The following is a 26,693-nucleotide window of genomic DNA, read 5'->3' as shown; positions in this document are numbered from 1 at the left end:
AAGGACACACTTTCTTCAGCCCGTGTCTGCTTCTGCTGTTTGAGAAAAAGAAAGTTCAGCTACTAAATAGAATAGTAAATGCCATTTTATTTTATTTTATTTATTTTTAGTTGGACACAATACCTCTATTTCACTCATTTATTTTTTTTATGTGATGCTGAGCATCGATTCCAGGGTTTCGCACATACGAGCTGAGCGCTCTACCACTGAGCCACATTCCCAGCCCAGTAAATGCCATTTTAAAAGCATTTTTTTCTTATGGAAATTTTATTCTCCTAAGTTAGTGCTGTCCGGTGGAATCATGATGCCAGTTTTTTGGTTTGTTTTGTTGTTTTGTGGTACTGGAGATCAAAGCCTCACACGTGCTCTACCATTAAGCTATAATCCCAGTCCCTATATTTTTAATTTAAAATTTTCCAAGTTGCCACATCTTTTTTTAAAGTAAGAAAAAGTGAAGTTTTTACTGTAAGGGTATATTTAATTTACCCTATTATATTCAAAATATTATTTCATTATATAATCAATATTTTTTAAATTATAGAGATGCTGTCCTTTCTTTTTTCCCTTTATTGACCTGCTGGATTTTGGGGTGTTTGAAATTCCCCCTCCCATCACTTCCAATTAGTAAGAGTTTACTGCAACTTTTCACATGTCATAGTCTGATTCCAACACTCACCTTTCCTGTCCCTCCCCACCAAAATTCCGAAGAGTATGTGATATTACAACTTCCGGATCTCCAATTACTGAATTTACCCATAGACAACATCCTTGGCAATCCCACGTAGAATTCCTAGGAACAGGTTTTTAGTTTTTATGTTTCTGGGCCTCGTATTTGCTAGCACTCTATGTTGAGTGGCATCCCCAGCCCTAGAATAGGTTTTAAGAACAATCCAGGAGGATATTCCACGTTTACCTTACTTGTATAATACAGTGGTGTATCAGCTTCATAATACTCATTTTTCTGCACATATGACAAAATTAATTCTCATTTAAAAAACTATGTTTTTGCAGTCTGCTAAATTTTAACTTTTAAAGGGCATAAATTTTAGGCAAGTTTTCTCATCTCTAAAATGAAACTGAAAACCAGGTGCCATAGCGCATGCCTGTAATCCCCGCTGCTTGGGGGGCTGAGGCAGGAGGATTGCAAGTTCAAAGCCAGCCTCAGCAAAAGCGAGGCGCTAAGCAACTCAGTGAGACCCTGTTTCTAAATAAAATACAAAGTAGTGCTGAGGATGTGGCTCATTGGTTGAGTGCCCCTGAGTTCAATACCCAGCACCAAAAAAAAAAAAAAAACGGGGGAGGTGGAGGGCTGGGGATGTAGCTCAGTGTGAAAGCACCCTGGGTTCAGCTCCCAGTACAAAAAAAAAAAAAAAAATCCAGGCTGGGGCTATAGCTCAGTGGCAGAGCACTTGCCTAGCATGCGTAGGGCACAAAGTCCAATCCTCAGAACCACATAAAAATAAACAAATAAAATAAAGGCATTCTGTCCATCTACGACTACAAAAAATGTATTTTAAAAAATCCAACTAAAATGAAGAGGAAAGACTGAATTTTTGAGGTCTAAAAATGAATTCACAAACACAAACTATGATTCCAACTCATTGCTATTAGAGTTTCAGATCTAGACTCACTTATTGATATGAAAACTCATTGATCTATAATTAGACTGTTGTTGTTTGCAGTACTAGAGATTGAACCCAGGCCCTCATGCACACTAGGCAACCATTCTACCACAGAACCATGTTCCGAGCACTTTTTTTATTTGAGACATTTTATCTTTTATTTTCATCATGCTAAGTTGCCCACACTGGTCTTGAATTCACAATCTTTCTGCTTCGACCTCTCAAGTAGCTGAAATTACAGGCATGCGCTACTGAGCCCAACCAGTTTGTTTTTTGTAAAGCATTGTCAAGTTTAGTCAGTAGCAGTTGTAGTCTTTTTGTCTTATAGATTGTAGATGATCAGCTGGTCATGAAATCAAGTTAGTATGTCTCGCGATCAACATTTTTTTGTGGGGGGATACCAGGGATTGAACTCAAGGGCTATATACCACTAAGCCACATCCCCAGCCCTATTTTGTATTTTATTTAGAGACAGGGTCTCACTGAGTTGCTTTAGTGCTTCACTGTTGCTGAGGCTGGTTTTGAACTCATGATCCTCTTGTCTCAGCCTCCCGAGCCATTAGGATTATAGGCGTGCTCCACTAAGCCCTGCTTTACAATCACCATTTTTTTAATTAATTTTTTAAATTTATATATGACAGTGAAATGCATTACAATTCTTATTACACATATGGAGCACAATTTTTTCATATCTCTGGTTGTATACAAAGTATATTCACACCAATTCATGTCTTCATACATGTTCTTTGGATAATAATGTCCTTCACATTCCACCATCATTTCTAACCCATGCCCCCTCCCTTCCATCCCATCCCTCTGCCCTATTCAGAGTTTGTCTATTCCTCCCATGCTCCCCTCCCTACCCCATTATGAATCAGCCTCCTTATATCAGAGAAAACATTCGGCATTTGGTTTTTTGAGATTGGCTTAACTTCACTTAGCGTTATCTTCTCTAACACCATCCATTTATCTGTAAATGGCATGATTTTATTCTCTTTTATTGGTGAGTAATATTCCATTGTGTATATATGCCACTTTTTTTAATCCATTCATCTATTGAAGGGCATCTAGGTTGGTTCCACAGTTTAACTATTGTGAATTGTGCTGCTATAAACATTGATGTGGCTGTGTCTCTGTAGTATGCTGTTTTTAAGTCCTTTGGATATAGACTGAGGAGAGAGATAGCTGGGTCAAATGGTGGTTCCATTCCCAATTTTCCAAGAAATCTCCATACTGCTTTCCATATTGGCTGCGTCAATTTGCAGTCCTACCAGCACTGTATGAGTGTTGCTTTTTCCCCACATCCTCACCAACACTTATTGTTTGTCTTCATAATAGTTGCCATTCTGACTGGAGTGAGATGAAATCTTAGAGTGGTTTTGATTTTGCATTTCTCTAATTGCTAATAATAATGAACATTTTCATATGGTTGTTGATTGATTGTATGTCATCTTCTGAGAAGTGTCTGTTCAGGTCCTTGGCCCATTTATTGATTGGGTTATTTGTTTTTTTGGTGCTTAGCTTTTTGAATTCTTTATATACCCTAAAGATTAGTACTCAATCTGATGTGTGAGGGATAAAGATTTGCTCCCAAGATGTAGGCTCTCTATTCACCTCACAGATTGATTTTTGCTGAGAAGAAACTTTTTAGTTTGAATACAATCAGCATTTTTTAATGGAAATAAATAAAATAGAAAATATCTTTGTATTCAGTACAAAGAAAAATGTTGGCATTTTTTGGTGAAGTCTTTTTTTTTTTTCAGTATGGCCTGTACACCCATTTTTGCTATTAAGTAAAATTAAAATGTGTTTCTTAGTGTGAGATGCCCTCAAAAACTGAAATGTTGTGTAACCAATAAATTTACATTTTGTTTATATAAAGAATTTTCTTTATTGTGAACCAATGTACTAGAACCTCACTATAAAATAATTGAACATAGAATAACATTCAACATGAGGCAGCTGTAGACTAGACTGTCCAAGGGACAAAAAGGCCTGACTTGCCTACAAATTTACTTGTGGGCCCTAAAACATTTGTCTAGCAAAGACACTTATAGGAAGCATCTGTGGTCAGTGGCTCCAGAGTCTAGTAGCCTAATTTCACATCAGCTCTCTGCCCTCCCAACTATACAGCTTTGGACACATTCCACAATAGGTCTCAGCCTCATTTTCCTTATCTTGAAATAGATGTAATGATGGTGTGATAGTGAGATTATGGGATTAAATAAGACAGTGAATGTAAAGAGCTTGGGATAGTGCCTGGCAGATGGACACATGTGATCAGCAGGCCCTTATGATTTGCCATATTGTGGAGCTCTAAAATATTTCTGAAATTGTACTTAGGCCCTTTTCTTATTTTGCATAGTTAATGAGCCGTGTTTTTAACTAATTCATTGTATTATTTCCTTATTTAATGTTTGTTAAAGGAGTAGTGTTACTCTGTGTTTTTAATAGGTTATTGAGGACACCAAAGAAAAAAGAACAATCATCCATCAAGCTATTAAGTCTCTGTTTCCAGGATTAGAGACAAAAACAGAGGATAGAGAAGGGAGGAAATATATTGTAGCCTACCACGCAGCTGGAAAGAAGGCTTTGGCAAGTAAGTGTGTGAGTGAACCACTTTCTAGACCCTACTCTTTGCTTACCTTATTTATTTGTGTCCAAGGGCTGTTTTGCTGTTGTTCAGAGAAGGATACTGATCATGTCACACCTTTAAGAGAGGGTGAATATTGTTACTTCAAATGCAAGAGCAGCCTGCAGCCTCTCAAGTAGAGGGCATTTGGCCTAATAAGTTAGTAAAAATTGGTGGAAATTATAGTGGTGCCCAAGAGATTGTTAGAAATTTGGTATGTTCCCCAAAGAGCAGAGTGGGCTGAATAGCAATTTAAAGAAGTAAATGGAAGGGCTGTTGCTCATTCTGTATTCTTAATAGAGGAAAAAAAGATTTCAGATGAACAGAAATGCTCATCACCTATTCTAGGGCATATTTTATGCTTCTGCTTTCCAATTAAGATTATCTTCTTCACTCACACATAAAAAGTATGGGATATTTGGAAAGATGACCCCTTCACCTGAGCCTATCTTCCATTGTGTATTGTTTATTTGAAATGGGTCTGTTGTTAGTGAGTTACTTTGATATTCATGTCCTAATCTATCTCCTATAGCCAAGAAATTTTTCTGTTTGCATTAACCTTAAGAAAAATTAGGTAATGTTTTTTCTTTTTCCTATCAACTCAGTGGATAAAATTTTAATGAAAATAACAATATCAAAAAGTTATTTCCTCACCCTTCTCTCCTACCAGTGATATTCCCTATTAGTGATCAGTTATTTCAAGGTAGATTTATTAGAACAAAACTCCCAAGACTGTATAAAAATCAACCCATTAGGGATCTGTCAATATTTTCTTAGTTTAACTTAAAACAGATTACTATGAATATATGAAGCCTTAATTGTGTATAACCATGGTTCTAATGAAATGAAATGTTATAAAAAAAGGAAAAAAAGGCAGCAGATAAGGTCAACTAAGCCTAAGAAAATCATGTAGAGAAATGAGAAACATCGAGGAATTAGGGAAGAGAAAGTAATGATCAGAGGCCACTCTGAGTTGATATAAAAAAAAAATAAGACCATGTGTTCTAGAACTGCTTGTAGCAAGAGTTGTTTATTATATTCTAGTCTGCAAACTGATGGCTTGGTTACCATATGTTTCTTTAATGTCTGGGTCATGTAAGAAATAGTACCTTAGTAGCCAGGGGTGCTCAAGAGAATAAGCTCCATAGGAAATAGCTTCAGTGATTTTTTTTTTTTTTTTCAATTCTCCCAAGGGTGATGTATAGCTAGTAACTATTCTAGAAATAGAAGGGAGAAGGTATGGGGTTGGGGATGTGGCTCAAATGGTAGAGCGCTTGCCTAGCATGCATGATGCACTGGGTTCGATCCTCAGCACCACATAAAAATAAAATAAAGATATTGTGTCTACCTACAACTAAAAAATAAATATTAAAAAAAAAAAAAAGAAGGGAGAAGGTGACTTACTACATACAACAGTGCCGTAGGACATTGGTTTAATTCTTTCAAGGAATGCAGTTCAGGAGGCTGTTAGGGAAATGGGTCTTAGGTAGGCAGCCACTACCTCTGTGAGCTGAGAGGAAACACAAGGTCTTGTTCTGCTTGTTGTGGTCATGAGGAAGCAGATTGGAAAAGGCAAAACATATTTTTGACTGATTGCTTCTTAGAAATGATCTTCATTTCATAAGGGATGCTAGATTTTGTGAGAAGAGGAAGGAGTTTGCAAGCCAAGGTGGCCATTACAGTTTCTCTCCCTCTAAGTAACTTGTGTTACATCTCTCAGGTTCTGTCTAAATCAGAATTTCTGTGTTTATACCAAAAACATCTTTCATTTTTGTAATACAAAATTTTCTTTAGGTTTTCCAGCTGAAATGCTAAACTGTAGGACATGAATCACCCATTTCCATCTTCCTTTATATATACATTATTAGTAAAATATGAGTTTCTCACCTTAAAAAGAAGCATGAGTTGAGTATGGTGGCACATATCTGTAATCCCAGCTTCTTGGGAGGCTATGGCAGGAGGCCCTCAAGTTCAATGCCAGCCTGTCTCAAAGAAAGAAAAGAAACAGATGGACTAAATTTCTATCTTCTGAGTGCTGATCTCCCACTACCCCACAGAAGGCTGTTCTCTTGTCCAGACAGTTACTTGGGAGGCTGTATTCACCTTTTCCATGTCCAGCTTTCCCATTCACAAGCTGATAGAGTAGCCTAAGGTAAATGCCATTCAGAATGGAGGGAGAGCTGGTATCCAGAAACTATTGTTCATGGCCCTGCAAATAGAACCCAGTACCAATGACAGCTTGTCCTCCTAGGCTTTCTTGCCTTGTATTTGACTGTATTAGCTTTAAAAAAAAAAAAAAAAGCTTTGCAATTTAAAAAAACTTTGCAATTTATTATGATTTAAAGCTCATTTACTACCAAGCCCTGATACAAATTATTATTGATGGGTTATGCATTATCTAATTTGCAATATTCTTAACCTAAACTTTTCTCAACTATAATAGTGCTTCCTAAAAACATAGAAGTGGTACCTTCTAAATCTTGGTTCCCAAACACCAAAAATAATGAACTATTTAAATTCAGGCATTTTTTTGTGTTTGTGTGTTAAGGTTGTCCAATAGGGTACATTTCTTTATCTACCAAAACATTTATTTTCTGAAAATACCATATAACTTATAACATTCATAAATAAGTACATTTAATTTACATTTTGAGATAGTATACATTGCAAATGTTTCTAAGAACTTGTTTTTAAAAGACTTAGGATTAAGAAAGACATTCTGCTCTGATATATTTATACACCATTTTTTTTTATACTTTCTAAAAATAAATGGTTCTCAGGAAGGATTGATCGTTGGACCTAGCAATCCACAGTCTTAAGAGGAAGAGCCTGGAAGGTACAGAGAGGCTCTCTGGGAGAGAATGGTATTACACAATCCATAGGAGTAGGAATACCAATAATAAGAATGGTTAACAGTGTGAAATGGCACATATAGATCTCACAAGGTGGGAACTGTGAAACAAATCTGTAACTTTAGTAACATGGAAGTCACTGGTGTCTTTTTACCAAAGCGGTTTAATGGAATGATGGATGAAGTTGGAAACCAGTTTACACAGCAGATTGAGATGGAAGGCAGTATATACAGTCTAGTCTATACAGACTGGCTTTTCAAACAAGCTATAAAGAGAAAGGAAAAGGAAGAGAACATGCTTAAAATGGAAGAGTCCTGAGTATATTTAAGTACTGAAGAGAAGAGACAGTGGAAAGGGAGGGCAAAAATTCAGGGAAGAGTATAATGAAATAATGGATATAGTAGGATCTCTGAAGAAGCAGCAGGGTTGGTATTCAGGGTGCAGTGGTAAGAATGGACTTGAATAAGAAGGAAAGAATATTCTGCATGCTACCCCATCCTATCATCTTTCTCAAGCTACATTTTTTTTTCTTCTTTATCCATGGGGACATCTGTGCTCAATACATGAATCTTTCTGAACATGGTTTCCCCTTTTTCTTGTTTCTATTTCTGCTAGTCTGGGGCTGCCATGGCAGACCCTCAGAAGGTAGAAGTAACCTTCTGGAAATAAGATGTATATTACCCAGCCGAAGAATTCTTTGCATTATAAATTGGAGTATCTAAAAAAATGTTTGAAAGTTACCTTAAATTTATTTAAATTATAAAGCTAAGTATATGTACTTAGCATTCTAAGGGGTTAGAGTTTTATAAAGTCAAACAAATTGTCCAAAATAAGTTGGAACTCATCAATTTCTGTTATTCAAAATATTCCTAGTTAACCAATGGAAGTGTTTTACTATTTTGCATATTGAGTGCACTTTGAAAAAAAATATGTTTCTTATTGTCAGAGGAGATAATTTTATGCATGCTCAGTGCTTGGATTTACTAGTAGGGGATACATGCTTCTGAGTCAAATTCATACTCATATTTAGTTGTCATGGTTTCCATTAAGGGGTAATAGCGTTTAGTTTTTCATCTTGTAGGTGTAATTTATTTTTTACCATTATACTTAATTGTGAATATACTTAAAGGCTAGTATTTCAAGAAAAATGTAGCTACACTTTATCAACTTTCTTATACTTGTTTTTAAAATTTTTATTGAATGTGCATTCTCAAACATAAGCACACATAGAGGAAGTAGTGTATGGAAACTATATGTTCCCGTCAGCCATCTTCAAGATTATCCACATTCTAACAAAATCCACTATTATGTATAATTATAATGTGCCAATAAATAAATAAGTAAAAATAAAATAAAAAGAGATAGTTAACATTCTCTTGTTTTTGTTTCATCTATCCCTCTTTTTTTTCTTTTTTTCCTTATTGGAGCACTTTAAAGCAAATTCTACATAACTTGTCATTCCACTCATAAATACTTAAGTGTGTGTTTATTAGTAAGGGCTAAAACCCAAACTATTATCATATCCAGGAAAATCAAAATAATTTCTTAATATCTAATACCCAGTGCATGTTTAATTTTTCCCTGAGTATCTCAAAAATGTCTCTTATGTACACAGCTTCTTCAAGTAATGATAAAAACAAACTCAGAATACTTCACTCAGGTAGGGGTGCCGTGGTGCATGCCTGTAATCCCAGTAGCTCTGTAGGCTGAAGCAAGAGGATCATGAGTTCAAAGCCAGCCTCAGCAACTTAGCGAAGCCCTAAGCAACTCAGCGAGATGCTGTCTCTAAATGAACTATAAAAAAGGTATGGGGATGTGGCTCAGTAGTTAAACACCCCTGGGTTCAATCACCAGTCCCCACTCCCACTCCCCCCCCACCCAAAAAAAAAACTTCACTCAATGGATAAGTCTCCCAAATCATCTCTTAAATCTCTTTTAATCTGTAAACTGGAGAATTTAGATATTTTCTGTACTAATCATTAAACATTTTCAAATTTAAAAAATCTTTATAGTGTACTGCAGCTTATTAAAAAAAAAGCACAAAGCAAAACAATAACTAACTATTGCATTGGGCATGTCTTCCCATATTTAAGAAAACAAAGCTCTAAATGGGAGAAGCATTTGATACCCAGTCTTGAACCTTTTGCTAATTTCCACGGGTATAGATAGTGCACTTTTGAGGATGAACCAACATGCCCATTGTGAAAAGTTCGAGACAGGGAGGCTGTAGTAGGTGAGTTTTCTACTTTTTCCCTGTTTGCCTCCATCCCATCCCGTTGTTAATGTCTGAATGGCTGTTGACCCATCACATAACTATCAGGTGCTGTAGGAGTCCTCAGTATAAACTTACCATGCGATCATTTGCATGTTCACCTCTAAATTACTTTAGGATTATTATAAATTAAACATTGCTCTCTTGTGCTCTTTATGCTGTGCATTTGGACAGAGGTCAGAACTGCAGCAGGTAAGAGCAGTTGGTGTTTCAATGTAGATTAAATGAAATGCCAATGGTTTTGTTGCAAGTGCTATCACCTTGCTTAACTGATAGTGAACTAACCAGAAGGAAAACCAAATGATATTCCTACTCAAAAGTTTCTGAGGAAATTGTGACCACTTCACATCAAGAGATAGTTGTAATACTTTTCTGTACAGGACAGAAAAGACTTACTTATCCAGGAGGAAAGTTAAATTTTCTAGGCATACCTACCATGACAGTTTTCTGAAATGGTTTATTGATTCTTTACATTGGTTTATGGCTTTTTTAATTGTAGCTAAAATCACTAACTTGTTATCAAGCAGCGTTTTTTGCTTTGATAAAGCCAGTTATGCAGTTAACCTCAGTATGAGGAACATCATAAGCCTCTGCAGATAAAGGATTCCATGAGTTCATGTGAAAAAATTGGGGAACAAAGACAAAGGACCATTCCTTAAAAGAAAAGGATTCTTTTTAGTTGATTGTGCAGAATATTATTTCAGTTTTTCTTTCTTGGAATTACAGAAGTCAAATGAACTAGATATGTTTTTCAAATAACTGCAGCTCTGTCACACAAGACTCATGAATATTGTACAGTGTCTGCAAAGTGCAGCTGTGGCTTGTGTTTTTCCCAAAGTAACAATTATTTAAAACACTCTTTAAACAGCTTAAATCTAAATTTTTAAATATATATTTCTAGATTACAATATAATTGAAATATTCAATTAAAAGAACAATCTTAAAAATGAGGTTCTCCTAGGTCATGCGGTATTTATCAGTCTCCAAAAGTTAAACAATTGAAGTAACACTAGCTCAGAAGTTAGCACCTAAGGCTTAATTTTTAAGAGTTTCCTGCCAGGTGTGGTGGTGCACACCGGTAATCCTAGCTGCTTGGGAGGCTGAGACAGGAGAATCATGAGTTCAAAAGCCAGCCTCAGCAATTTAGCAATATATATGGCATATATTAACAATAAGCAATCAGTGAGACCCTGTCTCTAAATAAAATACAAAAAAGAGCTGAGTATATGGCTTAGAGGTTAAGTGCTCCCGAGATCAATCCCCAGTACTAAAAACAACAACAAAAAAAAGAGTTTCCTTTTCCCAGGAGTGACAGGTCTTGAATGATAGCTGTTCTCTTTTATCAGGGTGATCTTTTAGACCATTTGTAGACATAAACTTTTGTAATGGAAAGACCTTTGGAAAATCTATTCATGTTACTTAGATAATTTGTCATAAACTTAACTTCCATCCCTGCTACCATATGTTTGAACAACTGATCCTCACTCTTAGAAGAGGGTTGTAGATTCCATTGTAGTTGCTGTTTCCCTTTGGACTGCATGTGTTGTGGAGCCAGTTGGGCCCCCTGTCAGACAGGTGCTGATAGGAACTGTGGGCCTCGTCCATGTCTGTGCCTTATAAAGGTTGCTTGTTGATCCTAGTCATTTTTTACACAACCTACATTTTAGCTTTTAATTTAACTTTTACTATGGTATATATAACATTCACTTTTTTATTTTTAAGATCCAAGAAAACATTCTTGGCCAAAATCTAGGGGAAGTTACTGCCACTTTGTTCTGTATAAGGAAAACAAAGACACCATGGATGCTATTAATGTACTATCCAAATATTTAAGGTTGGTATTTTGTTCTTGTTCCTCTACAAAATCAGAGCATTAGTAATGTGTTTTTTGTTTTGTTTTGTTTTGTTTTCATTCCTTGCTAATGGAAAAAGAACAGGAGCATAGATCAGTAGACAGTAAATGTACCTACCAGTTTTCTTAGGCAACAGGTAAATTAATTTTTTAAGCCCTGTGCCAATAATTCAAGAAGATAATTCTGAAAGTAAATAATTCACATATTGAGAGTTATCGATTCATAAGATGGAAATGAAAATTGACTTTTACCCTTAAACCGTAGTTTGATGTGTTGCAGGGATTGGCTTTACCAAATGGGGAGCTCTCAATTCCTAGAAACTTGACTAGATGGAGAACCTGAGAAACCAGTCACGTTTTCTCAGAGAACGTGTGCAGAGATTATGGTCTTTAAGGTTGGGACAAGTGCCAAAGCTTTTTTGGTTTTGCTTTGTTTTTAATAGAATGGCTGTAGGCACCACAACAAATCTGTGTGCTGTGAAAATTTACCTAAATTTAAACATGGTAACAGTTTTATGTAATCTGGTGAATTGTTTATGATCAATGGAAGTGCACTGTTTGCTTTTTTTTTTTTTTTTTACTGTCTAGTCAAGTCTTTGAACAGTATCAGTTACTAATAACCACAGTGTTGTAAATCAAGCACTGTAAGAAGTTTCTCCCTATTTTACTCTTCCTCTGTTTATTTTAAATGTACTTATTTTGAAACTTAATTATGAGAAATATGATTTCTTAAGATATGTGACTTTGGATTGTTGTGTTTCTGTTTTACCAGAGTGAAGCCAAACATCTTCTCTTATATGGGAACCAAAGATAAAAGGGCTATAACGGTTCAAGAAATTGCTGTTCTTAAGTAAGTAAAGATTACTTGTCAGGATTTCTACTGCAAAAATCCTAGCATCACTTTTCTGAGTTCTCAAGTTTATTTTATGGGATTTACATCTTCTCTTCATAAAATAAGCAATTCCATGACATATATTTGTAGCTAATTCTTGGCATGCATTTATGATAAATGACTAGAGAGTATGGCAATCTCACTTTTATATAGTAGGAGCCAACTTAATGATAAATTAGCAATTGCATTATTGACTAAAAGGGAATATGAGCTAGTAATAAGTTTTTTTAACCTTTATTTTATTTATTTGTTTGTTTGTTTAATGTGGAGCTGAGGATGGGATCCAGTGCCTCACATGTACTTGACAAGCGCTCTACCACTGAGCCACACCCTAACCTTGTTAATGGTTTTTGATAGGCAAGCCTAATTGCCCTGAAGAAAGATGGCACCAATTTACCACCTTTATTCTAATGCCTCCCAGCACAGTATTATAATGGGGGGTGGGGAGTCTCTTGTTGATTTGAGAGTAAAAAAATGGCATCTCATTATTTTATTCTGCATTTTTTGATGTGAAGTACTTGATTTTTTTAAGACTGAAGATACTTCTCATTTTGGTCAGCCAGCAGGTGTCATACCTGATCAGGATACTGCTCTGCCCTCAAAGAATTGTGCTGCCTTTATCATTTTCCTGTTGATTTCATAAAAAAACATATCAAGACACTTAAATTTTGGCCTTTTGAAAGCACATAACACTTATCTCACGGATACAGGCTACACCCTTAGTTTGCTTAATGGATCTGTGGGGCCAGGCAGATTGGCCTTTCCCGTGAGAACTAGTGAACAAGATAAATCCACTCTGCCACACAAGGATTTTAATTTTTGCTGAATTGATCAGTTCTGAGGATAAGCAACATTTCTTTTCAGCTTCATGTATCTCTAAAGCCGCCTAGTAATTTCAACAGGATCTCCAACAGGAACAGCACTATTCAGAATGATTTGTTTCTTTTCCTGCCTGTGCCTGCCAGTACTTGGGCCAATACTTCCCTGGCTTTGTTAAGAAATGTTTTTGTGCAACTTGTCAGTTAAGTTGGCTCCTACTATATAAAAGTGAGATTGTCATACTCTCTAGTCATTTAAATTGCAGGAAATTTATAATCAAAGAACTTTATCTAAGATCATCAGAATTAAAACAGTGAGCAGTATAATGAAGACATTGTCAGCTCCACCCATATTTTCTCAGCAATATGACCATCAAAAATTGAGTATAACTATGGTATTTTGCTCTGCTGGGGGATTCAGAAGTAGATGTCTATTATATGTTCAAAAATAAATAATATTATTCAGCCATAAACAGGAATGAAGTACTGATATATTTTGCTACAATATAAATCTTAAAAACCTTGCACTAAGAAGTCAGGCACAAAAGGCCACATAATGATTCATTTATATGAAATATCCCAAGTAGGGGAATCTATAGACAGAAAATGGATTAATGGTTATCAGGAGCTGCAGGAAGAGGAAACGGAGGGAATGGGAGTGACTGCTAACTAGGTGAGAAGTTTTTTGTTCATAAATCCATGGAAGCTGGTGTGATGGCACACACTTGTAATCTTAGTGGCTCAGGAGGTTGAGGCAGGAGGATCACAAGTTCAAGCCAGCTTCAGCCACGGTGAGGCTGTAAGCAACTCAGTGAGACCCTGTCTTAAAATTTAAAAGGGGCTGGGGATGGTATATTACCCCAGGGTTAGACTTCCGGTACCAAAAAAAAAAAAATGTCCATGAAAGTTTTTAGAATTAGAAGAGTCTTGCACAAATTGTGAATATACTAAAAACCACTGAAATGTATACTTTATAATAGTTAAAATGGTGAATTTTTATGTTAATTTTATTTTAAAAAAAAAAAAAAGCTGCTGTCAGAAACTATTGGGGCATAGTCTATAGCTCTCTCTCTAGGACAGCCAGATTGCCAATTGGATTCCTTTTTGTTCTTGATCTGAATTATTCTGTCAGTTCCTGCAATGGACTGACCAAAAAGGAATCTGGTCCTCCTGTTCCTAAATTTATTCATACTGAACCTCTGCTTTCTTTCTGAATTCTTGGGGATACATATCCTGGATTAATTCACACCTTTGAGTTCTACTGTCATCCCCATACATTTGAACACTAGGGCCTGGTGCCTCCTAGCAACTGACCCACAGTTGGACTGCTTTATCCTTTTTTGAACTTGTCCTGGATTATGTGTGGACTTGGGATTGGACAGAGGACAGGGAAAATGGAGTACAAGAGTTGCCTATTTCCTGATTTCTCTGGCTGTCTTCCTACCCTTTTTGTTAATTAATGGGGCAGTAACATTTTTATTTTCCCTCAAGAAACCTGATCAGGCTGCTCCTGCATGTATCAAGCCAGGAAGCAATAGGGTAGTATATAGGGTATCAAGGGATTATCTTTAGCAAATATGAGACATTTCATCAAAGAAAGAATTCTGTGAGATCAGATTGCAAGTTGGTAGGATATAGATGAGTTTTTAACAATTTTATTTAACTTAGAATAATATATTTATAACCAGGAAGTAGGATAAATTTTTACCATTACTTTTTTCTTAGTTTTGGGAATTGAGAGGTCCACAGGGCAGGCTACACCCCTCTGTTGGGGTATTCTATGATGAGCTACTTTGGGACAGAACTCAGCCTTTCATGCAGGCACAGTGCCTGAATTTGCATCCAGACTTCCCCCAGGTCAGTATTCCCAGGCAAAGCGAAACATGGCTCCTGATAGCAGAAGTGAGCTCAAAGACCAACACTGGGAACTGCTGCTGACAGACTCTGGAAGAGTGAAGTGTGTTCTTCAGCATAGTGAATGAAGCACACACGCCCTTTGTTTTGCTGATTGTCAGTATGAGTAGATGTCTTTTCAAAGGAAATCTGAATTTAGAAAAAATTAAAACCTAAAGCCAATTTTTTATGTACAGTGATGTATCGTGGCATTATTTCATATGTTGAAAATTCGAAACAATTCCAACTGATTCTTCTTACATAAAATGAATACTTAAATAAACTTAATTGGATGAATTATTTTTCTAAGTTAAATTATTTCTCCTAATTAGGAAAAAAATCTCTTTATTAAAGTAGAGATTAAGGAATGCTGTCTTAACATGACAATATATAAATTGAAATGCCATATCTTAGTGGTGACATACTAGAAACATTTCATTTACAGCAAGAGGAAGATAAAACTGACCTCACTATTGTCATTGATCATTATTCTGGACATAGTAGCTTATGCAAACAAACAAAATTAAAAAGTAAGAGGGCTAAAAATGAGAAGGAAAGTGACTAATTTTTAGGTTTTTATGGATGATATTGTTGTTATCTACTCAAGATTTGATTGAAAATTATACAAGATAAGAAAAATTAATGCATAAGAATATACAACTAGAAATTTCAGAGGAAAAATGAAATCTATTACAAAGGAAAAAGAAAAAGAACCATTAGGATCAAAGATTTCTTGAAAGCATAAGATACCTATTAAAAATACACTTTGCAGTGCTGAAACATGAATAAAGAAATGATAAAACCTGTTCTTAGATACTTATAAACCTGTCTTCTTACTGAAAAAATGTATAAACAACACCCCCACTAATAAAAATACCGGTGTAAGTTTTCTAATTAATCAAGCTGAGCATAACATTTGTGTGGAAATGTTAAGATGCAAAATAAGCTTTAAAATTCTGAAAAAAATGACTAATATAGGAGGATTTGGGGGGCTTGGGCCATATCTCCGTGGCAGAGCACTTGCCTAGTGTGTATGAGGCACTGGGTTCAATCCTCAGTACCACATAAAAATAAACAAATAAAATAAAGGCCCATTGTCCATATACAACTACAAAAATAAAATAAGAAGGAGGAGGATTGGCCTCAGTATTAAAGGATATTGTAGAAATATAGCAACTGAAACAATTTTAACATTGGCAAATTATGAGGTAGAAAAATTATAGGCCTATATACATTGAAGGACTTAGTATGTATTCAAAGTAGAATTGAAAATAACAGAAAAAAATCGTTGACTCATTGTTGCTGAGAAAACTGGGTTGCCATCTGGGAAAAAAAAAAAAGTAAAGTTGACTACCTACCTTAGTTTCATATGTCAGATAAATTCCAGGTGGGTCGAACATTTAAACATAAAGATAAAACTGAAAGTATTCTACTAAAACCTGGGGTGTTAAAAAGTAATCTCTGGGCTGGGGATGTGGCTCAAGCAGTAGCGCGCTCGCCTGGCATGCGTGCAGCCCGGGTTCGATCCTCAGTACCACATACAAACAAAGATGTTGTGTCCGCCGAAAACTAAAAAATAAATATTAAAATTAAAAAAAAAAAAGTAATCTCTGACTAGGGACACCCTTTCTATTACTTGAATCAGAACTTTTTTTTTTTTAATAATTCATGAATTTGACTAAAATTTCTGTATTTACTTCTCATTTTCAGAAAAGTGTTGTCAACTGTAGGGGGAATGGTAAGATACAGAAAAACACACTGTAATATCTTTGGTGCCTAAACAGTTGGCTGAAGTAAGGGTACTATGTGAGGGCAGATTTTTTACACAATTTCAAAAGTGTGCCTCTATAGATTACTAATTAAAAAAACAGGGTGAAGTACCTTTGCAGTGGAAAGACCTAATAAGCACCATCCTAATCAAATGATGAGCAAACTAAATCATTGTTTGGGGTTTTGGTACTGGGAATTGAACCCAGAGATGCTCCCACTTTATATAGAGACTGGCATCACAACGTTGTCTAGGTTGGCCTCAAACTTGGATCCACGTGCCTCAGCCTCCTGAGTAGCTGAGATTACAGGCATGTGTGCCCTGCTGAATCATTGTTTTTGATATGTCATATACTGAACACATAATGAACAGGACCACAATGTCACCTAAGTAGTATTCCTACCAGTATGTTTACCTGACTTTACTCACAAAGAAACAGAAAAATCTAAATTGAAAGACATAGAACAGCTGACTGGATCATTCTAAAAGTCATGAAAAACAGCACGTTAGCTAGATCCAACATTTGCTCCATGGAGACCAAATAGGTACCACAACCACAATATGTGATCCTCTACTGGATCCTGAATTTAAGCATCTTAGAAAACAAAACACATAAACAGAACCAGCTGGATGCAGTGGTACACACTTGTCAACCCAGCTACTCTAGAGGGTGAAGCAGGAAGATTGCAAATTCCAGTTAGTCTGGGCAACTTAGCAAGACCCCATTGCAAAATTTAAAAAATAAAAAGTGCTGAAGATGCTTAGGATGTTCAGAGGAATGACACCAGTATCAGCTTGGCTGTGATGAGGATCTTAGGAATAATGGCAGTGGTAGGAGCGCATACAAGAGGGAGAAAGGGTATTGCCAAATGGGAAGCTAAAGAGTGATTCAGGAGTCAGGCATGCTATTGTCATGATTCTCTCTATAGATCCCAGAGAACTTCATTATTCCATTTTGAGGACAGCACACACAAACACACCCACAGTGACTTAAGGACTCCCGGCTAGGCTATACCTCTTAAAGTTTCAACACCTCCCATAATTTCACACTGAGGACCAAGCTTCCAACTTATGAATCTTTAGAGGACACACTTAAACCATATCCAAATCATAGCAAGGAAATAGAAACAGGGAGGAGGCAATGGGTATCTACATATTGGTGGTGTGAGCATAAATTGGTTCAACTTCTGGAGGGCGATAAGAGTTACAATTTTAAATCCACCCCTTCTACTTATAGAGATTCTATCTCATACAAATACCTATATAGGTGCACAAAGAAATGTACGTGAGGATATTTGCTATAGAATTGTTTGTAAATAGCAAAAGATGGATAGCAGCTTAAATGTTCATTGAAAGAAAGGCTAGGAATATGGGGCTAGGGTTGTAGCTCAGCGATACAGCACTTGCCTAGCAAGTGTGAGGCACTGCATTTGATCCTCAACACCACATAAAAATAAATAAATAAAACAAAGGTATTGTGTCCATCTACAACTAAGGGGAAAAAAAGGCTGGCGGTATAGTTCAGTGGTAGTAGTGCTTGCCTTGCATGCTCAAAGCCCTGGGTTTGATCCCCAACACTAGAGGAAAATTACCTGCACTCGTACGTCCATTAAAGGACAATGCAACAGCTGTGTAGCTGTACAAAGGATGAGACAGCTTCAGAAAAACTGTGTGGATAAAGCAAACCTCTAACAGGCATTCTTTAAATGACTAAAGCAAAATGCTCAGCTTTTTTTTTTTTTTTTTTTAATGTTTCGGTGCTAGGAATTGAATCCAGGGCCTTATGTAGCTAGGCAAACATTCTACCACTGAGCTATATTCCTCAATCCAATATCTGTGTACCCAAATTTGCTTTTTAAAAGAGAGGACCTAGGGGCTGGGGCTGGGGCTGGGGTTCAGTGGTAGCGCACTTTCCTGGCAGGTGTGAGGCACTGGGTTCCGTTCTCAATAATTTATTGAGAATTATTCTCTATAAATAAATGAGAAAAAGGTCTATCAACAACTAGAAAAAAATTTTTTTTTAAAGTACCTAGGTACTTGTTAATATGGGTGTGCTTACTTTGTGAAAATTTATCAGCTGAACATGTATGATTTATTTTTTCTGAACAGAAAGCATGTGTGTATGTGTATATATATATATATATATATATATATATATATATATATATACAGAAAATATTTCTGGAGAAATATATAAAAAAAACTTAATATTGACTGTCAGTGGAGCGGCATTGGGGATTGAGATAGGACAAAGGCTTTTCAATGCAGGGTTTTGTTTTTCTACATAGATTTCCTATTGAAGAAAACAAGGAATTTTTAATGAAATTTTTATAATAGCATAGGTAACATTTATATTAAATGGTAGCAGCAGGGTACAGATTTGTGGGAGGGTACCAGCTATATATGTAACTTTAACATGTGTTTAAAAAAAGAATGGGAAGAAATTCAAAGTTAGATTGAACAGATTTTTTTCCAGGGGATGAACCTATGAATTTTTTCTTGCTGCATTTTTGTGTTTTCCAAGTTTTCTGTAATAAATTCACAGTATTTTTCTGATAGATAAAAATGTGACTGACCATTTTTTAAATGCTTTTTACCATTCTTTATAATTATATGGGAATGCCACCATCCCTTAACTCACTTCCCCCCATAAAAAAATAGAAAATTTCACAAATATTGTTGTTCTCTTAATCATTAGTGTATTAGCTACAAAGGATTTAAGTGTGTAAAATATGGCCTAAGTCATGTTATTCCCATAGAAGCAGGCACTGCTGTGTTGACAGAACAATCCAGAAAGAAAAGAAAATTGTGTTACCCCAACCTTCTGCAGTGCCTGTCTTTCCCAGCAGTCACAGCTGTGGCGTAGTCTTGTTTTCTGTAGTAAGGTGTCTTAGGCTATTTCAGTTAGACAATAACTCATGATTTTCCTTCTGCTCCATTTTTTTTTTTTTAAGAATAACTGCACAAAGACTTGCCCACCTGAATAAATGCTTGATGAACTTTAAGCTAGGAAATTTCAGCTATCAGAAAAACCCTCTGAAATTGGGAGAGCTTCAAGGGAATCACTTCACTGTTGTTCTCAGGTAAAGAACTGAACTGAAGGAATGCTGACCAGAGATATCGTGCCTGGTCATCTTGAATCTATTCATAACAGTTGTTAATCAGGTGTGGGTTCACTGGTATTGGGCCTGAGGGGCCCCTGAGGTAATTGCTTCTATAGTATTTATACTGGAAAATAATCTCCATTCTCCTTTTAAAAGCTTAGCACAACCTTTGGAAAAACAGTCTTCTTCAAATACTGTGTTAAAAGATAGCCTGTGATTTCATTTCATTAAGATACCTGAAAGAGGCAAATCTGCAGAAAGTAGAGTAGAGGTTACTGGAGGCAGGGAGGAATGGAGAGTTATCCTTTAATGGGTACAAAATTTCAGTTTGGGAAGATGCAAAAGTAAGTAATAGTGATAAAGATTACACAATATTGTGAATGTACTGAAAGCTATTGAATTATACATTTAAAAATGACTAAAATGATAAATTTACTGTTAAAAATATATTACCACAATTAACAAAGAGCCCTCAGGAGAGGGAGAGAAAGTACAAGGGAGCAAAGGAGATACATAGATGAGTCACAGTCATTTATAATACACATCCCTAAATGTGTTTGGCTGTAAATATTTTTTTCTGGATAATTTGGGCCCCTGCAGAAATATAACAGGAACTGATGACCAAGTACAACAAGCTATGAACTCTCTCAAGGAGATTGGATTTATTAACTACTATGGAATGCAAAGATTTGGAACTACAGCTGTCCCTACATATCAAGTTGGGAGGTTTGTATTTAATTTTGTGGCTTTTATCTAAAAGAGATCTCTTATAAAAAAAAAAAAAAAGTAAGGTTTTTGTTGTTGGTGTTTTAAATTATTTCTAGATTTCTTCATGTTTAGGGTGACTAAATTGCTGATCTACAACCTCTTTTAATTTAATTTTTGTTCTGTTTTAAGATAATGCATACACAAGATTAAAAAAAAAAATTCAGAGTTCAAAAGAACATGACCTGGGAAGTAAGTTTTTTTCCCACCCTCAATAGCCCCTTCAGGGATTCTGTTTTTATTTTTAAAATAAGTGGCCCAACAGTTGTATGACTCTTACCCAGAATAGCCAAACTGAAATGATGTATTTTATGATCTCTGTTAGCAAATGATTCCCAGTGTGTTAAACTGTGACCTGTCCTTCACCCAACCCTTTAAAAAAAAGTGGTAAAGTAGGGTAGACATCATATCAATAAATATTTAGATTATAAACCTACATTTGAAATCCTGCTAACCAGCAGAGATTATGTTCCATAAAGTAATTATTCATATGAGTCAAAATTGTAGTTACAGGTTGGAAGTGATCCAAGAGTTGTCATGCCTTATGTTTCAACCCTTCATCTTAGCAAAGATGAAATTTAGGCTTAGAGAGGTCAATCCAAACTCATTTGTTACATAGCTATAGTTCTGGAAATAGATCTTTCTTGACTTCTGGTCCATTTATTTTAGCAACTAACTACACAAAATTGCATTTGTTTGTGTGATTTTAGAAGCACAAAATGATAAATTCTATCATGTATTTCTTTTACCCTTTTTCCCCTTAGTTCTGGGGATAGAACCTAGGGATTCTCTTCCACTGAACTATATCTTCATCCCTTTTTATTTTATTTTGAGACAGGGTCTTGCTAAGATGTTGAGGCTGGTCTCAAACTTGCCAATCACCACATGCTTCAGCCTCCCAAGTAGTTTTAAAGCAGTGTTGTGGTGAAGGATAAAAGTATAGGTTGAGAAGTCAAGCTTGGATTATCATCCTTATTCATCTGTAAAAAGGAAATAATACCAACCTTACAGGACAGTGAGATGTTGTTTATGCAGCACTTATTTCTATTCATTTTATATAGTAAGTATTCAGTAAATGGATATTAATATTTTAAAATTATAGCATCTGAGGATGGTGGTGTTTACCCATAGTTCCTGCTACTTGAGCAACTGAGACAAGGATTGTTTGATCCTAGGAGTTTGGGGCCAGCTTGGGTTACATGGACCCTGTCTCTTAACTTTATTTTTTTAATTTTAATTTTAATTATTATTATTTTGTGTGTGTGTGTGGTGCTGGGGATCGAATCCAGGGCCTTGCGCTTGAGTGGCAAGTACTCTACCAACTGAACTATATCCCCAGCCCCTGTCTCTTAACTTAAAAAAAAAAAAAAAAAATTAAAGTTTACTAACCATAGAAAAAAATTGTTACCAAGATGATAACTATAGAGAAAAATACTTTATCAACCTTGCTAATGGTTACAGGACATGGATAAACATAGTAAAGTTACTAATTATATTATGAGACAAACATTTAGGAAGGATGTATCAATCTATACATTTGTAGTTAATTCAGCAGAAGGAGAGCCATTAGACTCTGTAATTTTTGCTCTCCAAAGATAATTGATACAAATAGCTAATTAAAATGAGACCAGATTTATCCAGGATCAAAAATTGTATAGCATGCTTAAAGGTCAGTACAGAATCAGTTCAAAATTCCAAGCCATTTCCATAACCTGCTTCTTAAAAATACATAAAAATGAGGGGCTAGGGTTGTGGCTCAGAGGTAGAGCGCTCACCTGTCACATGCGAGGCTTTGGGTTTGATCCTCAGCACCACATAAAATAAAGGTATTGTGTCCAACTACAACTAAAAAATAAATATTAAAAAAAAAAACATAAAAATGATAATACACCATGATCAGGTGGGTTTCATTTCAGGGATGCAAGATTGATTCAACATAAGCAAATCAATAAATGTAATTCATCACTTAAACAGAATTAAGAACAAAAATCACATGATCATCTCAATGTTTGCTAAAACGTACTTCTGGAGAGGGGCTAGGGTTGTAGCTCAGTGGTAGAGCACTTGCCTGGCATGTCTGAGGCACTGGGTTGGATCCTCAGCACCACACAAAAATAAATAAAGGTACTGTGCCCATCTATACAACTAAAAATTAGTAAAAACATACAAACAAACAAACAACAACAACAACAATAAAAACAACACTGGAGAAGGTAGGGATCAAAGGAAGTTTTCTCAACATTGTGAAAGACCATTTATAACAGACCCAAAGCCAATATCATACTAAATAGAGAAAAACTAAAACATTTTTTCTAGGAACAAGACAAGGCTGTCCACTCTCATTACGCCTTTTCAACATAGTCCTCAAAACATTAGCCAGAGCAATAAGGCAGGAAATCAAAGGGATACAAATCAGAAAAGAAGTCAAACTATGTCTGGTTGCCTATGATATGATCTATCTGGGAGACCCCCCCATCAAAAAAGAATTTTGTGTGTGTGTGTGTATGTTTCCCTACCTTCAAAGAAACCTACTATTACTACTATAGGACCTCCTGAGGGAATAAACAAAGTCTCAGCTCATAATTTTAAGAAGGAAGGATGACTTCCAAATATATACAGAAAGAATTCTTATTTGCCACAGTAAAAAGACAACCCATTCTAAATCGGAGCAAGTAGTCTGAACAGACCTTTCTCCACAGAACATAGATAAATGACCTTTTAATAAGCATATAAAAAGATGCTCAGCATCACTAATCATTAGATAAATGCAAATCAAAACCATAATAATATACTGCTTTATCCCCTACTAGGATGGCTAAAATTAAAAAAAGAATAACAAGTGTTGGCAAGGGTACAGAAATTGGAACCTTCATACATTGTTGATGGAGATATAAAATGAGACAGCCATTTGAAAAACTGCCTAGTAGTTCCTTAAAAGGTTAAATAGAGGGCTGGGGTTGTGGCTCAGTGGTGGAGTACTCGCCTAGCAAGTGTGAAGCACCAGGTTCAATCCTCAGCACCACATAAAAATAAAAGACATTTTTTTAAAAAGGTTAAATAGAGTCACCACCTGACCTAGCAATTGCATGCCTAGGTATACATACCAAAAAGAACTGGAAATATTACATTCACACAAAAATTTTCACAAATATAAATTTATCATCCAAAAGAGTAGAAACAACTGTCATTAGCTGATGAATTAATAAATGAAAAGTGATGTACAATAGAATATCATTCAGCAACAGAAAGAAAGGACTTACTGCCACATTCTATAACATGAATTATTTTTGAAAACATGAAGTGAAGAAAGCCAATCACAAAATGCAACATTTTGTGATTCATTTGTATGAAATGTCTGGAATAGGCAAATCTTCAGAAACAGGGCTGAGGCAGGGCCAATAGGGAGCTAATGAGATAGGATTTCTTTGGGGGTGATGAAACTCTTCTAAAATTGTGAGATATGGCACAAAAGGCCACAATGGCAAAAGCCATTGAATTTGTACACTTAATGGGTGAATTATAGGGTATGTAAAGTCTACCTCAATAAAACTTTTTTTAAAAAGGTGAAGTAAATCCTCACATATCTTGGTAAATGATTCTAAACAAGGGTGATATGACTATCAGTAATCATAAAATAGTGCTGGGAAAACTGGAAAGTCACGTGCAGTATACCAAAGTTGACTTTTCCCTTATATATAAAAGTTAACTTAAATGGATCAAAGAAACATAAGAGCTCTATCAAAACTCTTAGAAGGGGCTGGGGATGTGGCTCAAGCGGTAGCGCACTCGCCTGGCATGCGCGCAGCCCTGGGTTCGATCCTCAGCTCCACGTACAAATAAAGATGTTGTGTCCGCTGAAAACTAAAAAATAAATATTAAAAAAATTCTCTCTTTCTCTCTCTCTCTCTTTAAAAAAAAAAAAAAAACTCTTAGAAGAAAATCTATTAGATTTGTTAGTAGTTCCTTAGGTATTGCACCAAATACAGTCAGGAAAGAAAAGAAAAAATGGATAGTTTGTACTTACCAAAATTAAAACAATCAGTTGTGGTGGCACATACTTGTTACCCAGCTATGTAAGAGTCTGAGGTAGAGGATCACAAGTTGAAGGCCAGCATGGGTAATTTAAATTTAGGCAAACTGGCCTCAAAATAAAAAATAAAAAGGGTTGGAGTTGTGTATAGCATTTGTGCATTAAACAACATTATCAAAGAAAGAAAAGGCAGCCTGCAAAATGGAATAAAATATTTGCAAATTATATATTTGATGAGACTTGTGTCTAGAATATAAAAAGGGCCACAACTTAACAATTTAAAAATAATTAAAAATAATCAATAAGTACATTAAAAGATGCCCAGCATCACTAGTCATTAGGGAAATATAGATCAAAATTACAATGAGATACCACTTTATACTCACTAGGCTAAGTAAGTGTTGGTAAGGATGTAGAGAAATTGGAACCCTTGTGCATTGCTGGTGGGATTATAAAATGGTTTAGCCACTATGGGAATGGATGGCAGTTCCTCAAAAAATAAAATATAAATGACCATATGATCAAGCATATCTACTTCTGATTATATACCCAAAAGAAATAAAAGCAGGAGTGAACTGATGTTTATACACTCATGTTCATAATGTCATTATTCACAATAGCCAAAAGGTGGAAGTAACCAAAGTGTCAGTGAACAGATAAAAAAAACAAAATATGATACATGCACTCAAGGAAAATAATTTATCCTTTAAAGTGAAGGAAATTTTGTGGTGTGGTAGCACAAGTTCAAGGCCAGCTTCAGCAACTCAAAAAATAAAAAGAGGGCTGGGGATGTGGCTCAAACAGTAGCGTGCTTGCCTGCGGCCCGGGTTCGATCCTCAGCACCACATACAAACAAAGATGTTGTGTCCGCCGAAAACTAAAAAATAAATATTAAAATTCTCAAAAAAATAAAAAGAGATGAGGCTGGAGATATAGCTCAGTTGGTAGAGTACTTGCCTTGCAAGCACTAGACCCTGGGTTCAATCCCCAGCACCACACACATAAAAAATAAATAAATAAAATAAAAAGAGTTAGAAATGTAGTTCTGTAAGTAAAGCACCCCTGGGTTCAATCACCAGTACCAAAAAAAAAAAAAAAAAAGGAGGGGGTAGGAATTGTTTATATATGCTATAACATGGATATACCTTTCAGACTGCTAACTGAAATAAGCCAGTCACAGAAGGACAAATAATGTATGATTCCTTTTTTTTTTCCCCTTCTCCTGGTACTGAAGATTGAACCTACGGGTGCTCTATCATTGAGCAACATTCCCAGCCCTTTCTTTTTTTAACCTGGGACCTTGTGCATACTAGGCAAGCACTCTACTGCTGAGCCACATCCCCAGCTTCTCAGCCCTTTTTGTTTTTTATCTGGAGACGGTGTTGCTCAGTTAATAAGGCTGGTATTGAATTTATGATCCTCCTGCATTGGTCTCCTGTGTTGTTGAGATTATAGGAGTGTGCCACCATGCCTGGCTGATTGCTCACATGAGATCCTAGAGAAGAATCATAGAAAATATAATAGTGGTTGACAGGTGAATAGGGTGTTATTGTTTAACAGGTACAGAGTTTCAGGTAGGAAAGATTCAAAAGTTCTGGAGATGAATGGTAGCGATGGTTGCACAATAGCAAACGTGTAAAATACCACAGAATTGTACACTTAAAAATGGCTAAAATCATAAATTTGTGTTTATTTTACCATAGTAAAATAAAACAATGTGGAGGAATGAAAGATACCTGGGTGCAGTGGACTTGCCTATAATCCCAGTGACCTGGCAGGCTGAGGCAAGAAGGTCACAAGTTCAAGGCCAGCCTCAGTAACAGTGAGGCCCAGAGCAATTCAGCAAGACCCTCTCTCTAAATAAAATTTTTTAAAAAGAGAGCAAGATAGAGAGCTGGGGATGTGACTCAGTATTAAAGCACCTCTAGGCTCAATCCCCAGTTCCCCCCCAAAAAAAAGGAAGAAGAAAAGGACAAAACATTTTCATGTGTAGTATACCAGATAACCTTTCATAAATCAGATATGTACATATTTAATATAAAAGTTGATATCTTCACAATATATGGTAGCATCTTAAAGATATTGAGAAGTCATGCAGTTAAGAATTATATTATACAGGTAGTAAATATTTTTGGCTTTGTGTGACATATAGTGTTTGTTGCAACTGATAAGCTCTGTGTTATAGTATTAAGC

The 26,693-nt window shown here is 35.9% G+C and overlaps 1 protein-coding gene across 2 annotated transcripts in view; it reads left to right on the top strand.

The window, feature by feature from the left end:
* Pus7 (pseudouridine synthase 7) overlaps positions 1-26,693 on the top strand; it is a 49,347-nt gene that overhangs the window by 8,218 nt on the left and 14,436 nt on the right. Inside the window, exons 5-9 of one of the 2 annotated variants that reach the window (XM_046464210.2) lie at positions 4,077-4,221; positions 11,101-11,212; positions 12,003-12,080; positions 19,556-19,684; positions 20,306-20,431. In XM_046464210.2, the coding sequence (XP_046320166.1) occupies positions 4,077-4,221; positions 11,101-11,212; positions 12,003-12,080; positions 19,556-19,684; positions 20,306-20,431 (590 nt within the window). The remainder of the gene's footprint in view (positions 1-4,076; positions 4,222-11,100; positions 11,213-12,002; positions 12,081-19,555; positions 19,685-20,305; positions 20,432-26,693) is intronic. The other variant, XM_046464211.2, reaches the window with a different exon arrangement.

The sequence above is a fragment of the Marmota monax genome, unplaced genomic scaffold (genome assembly GCF_021218885.2).
Source record: "Marmota monax isolate L192 unplaced genomic scaffold, Marmota_monax_Labrador192_F-V1.1 WCK01_AAM20220418_F8-fsc00065, whole genome shotgun sequence".
NCBI lineage: Eukaryota > Metazoa > Chordata > Mammalia > Rodentia > Sciuridae > Marmota > Marmota monax.
Note: the sequence above shows the minus strand (reverse complement) of the source record. Positions and strands in the feature narration are given on the sequence as shown.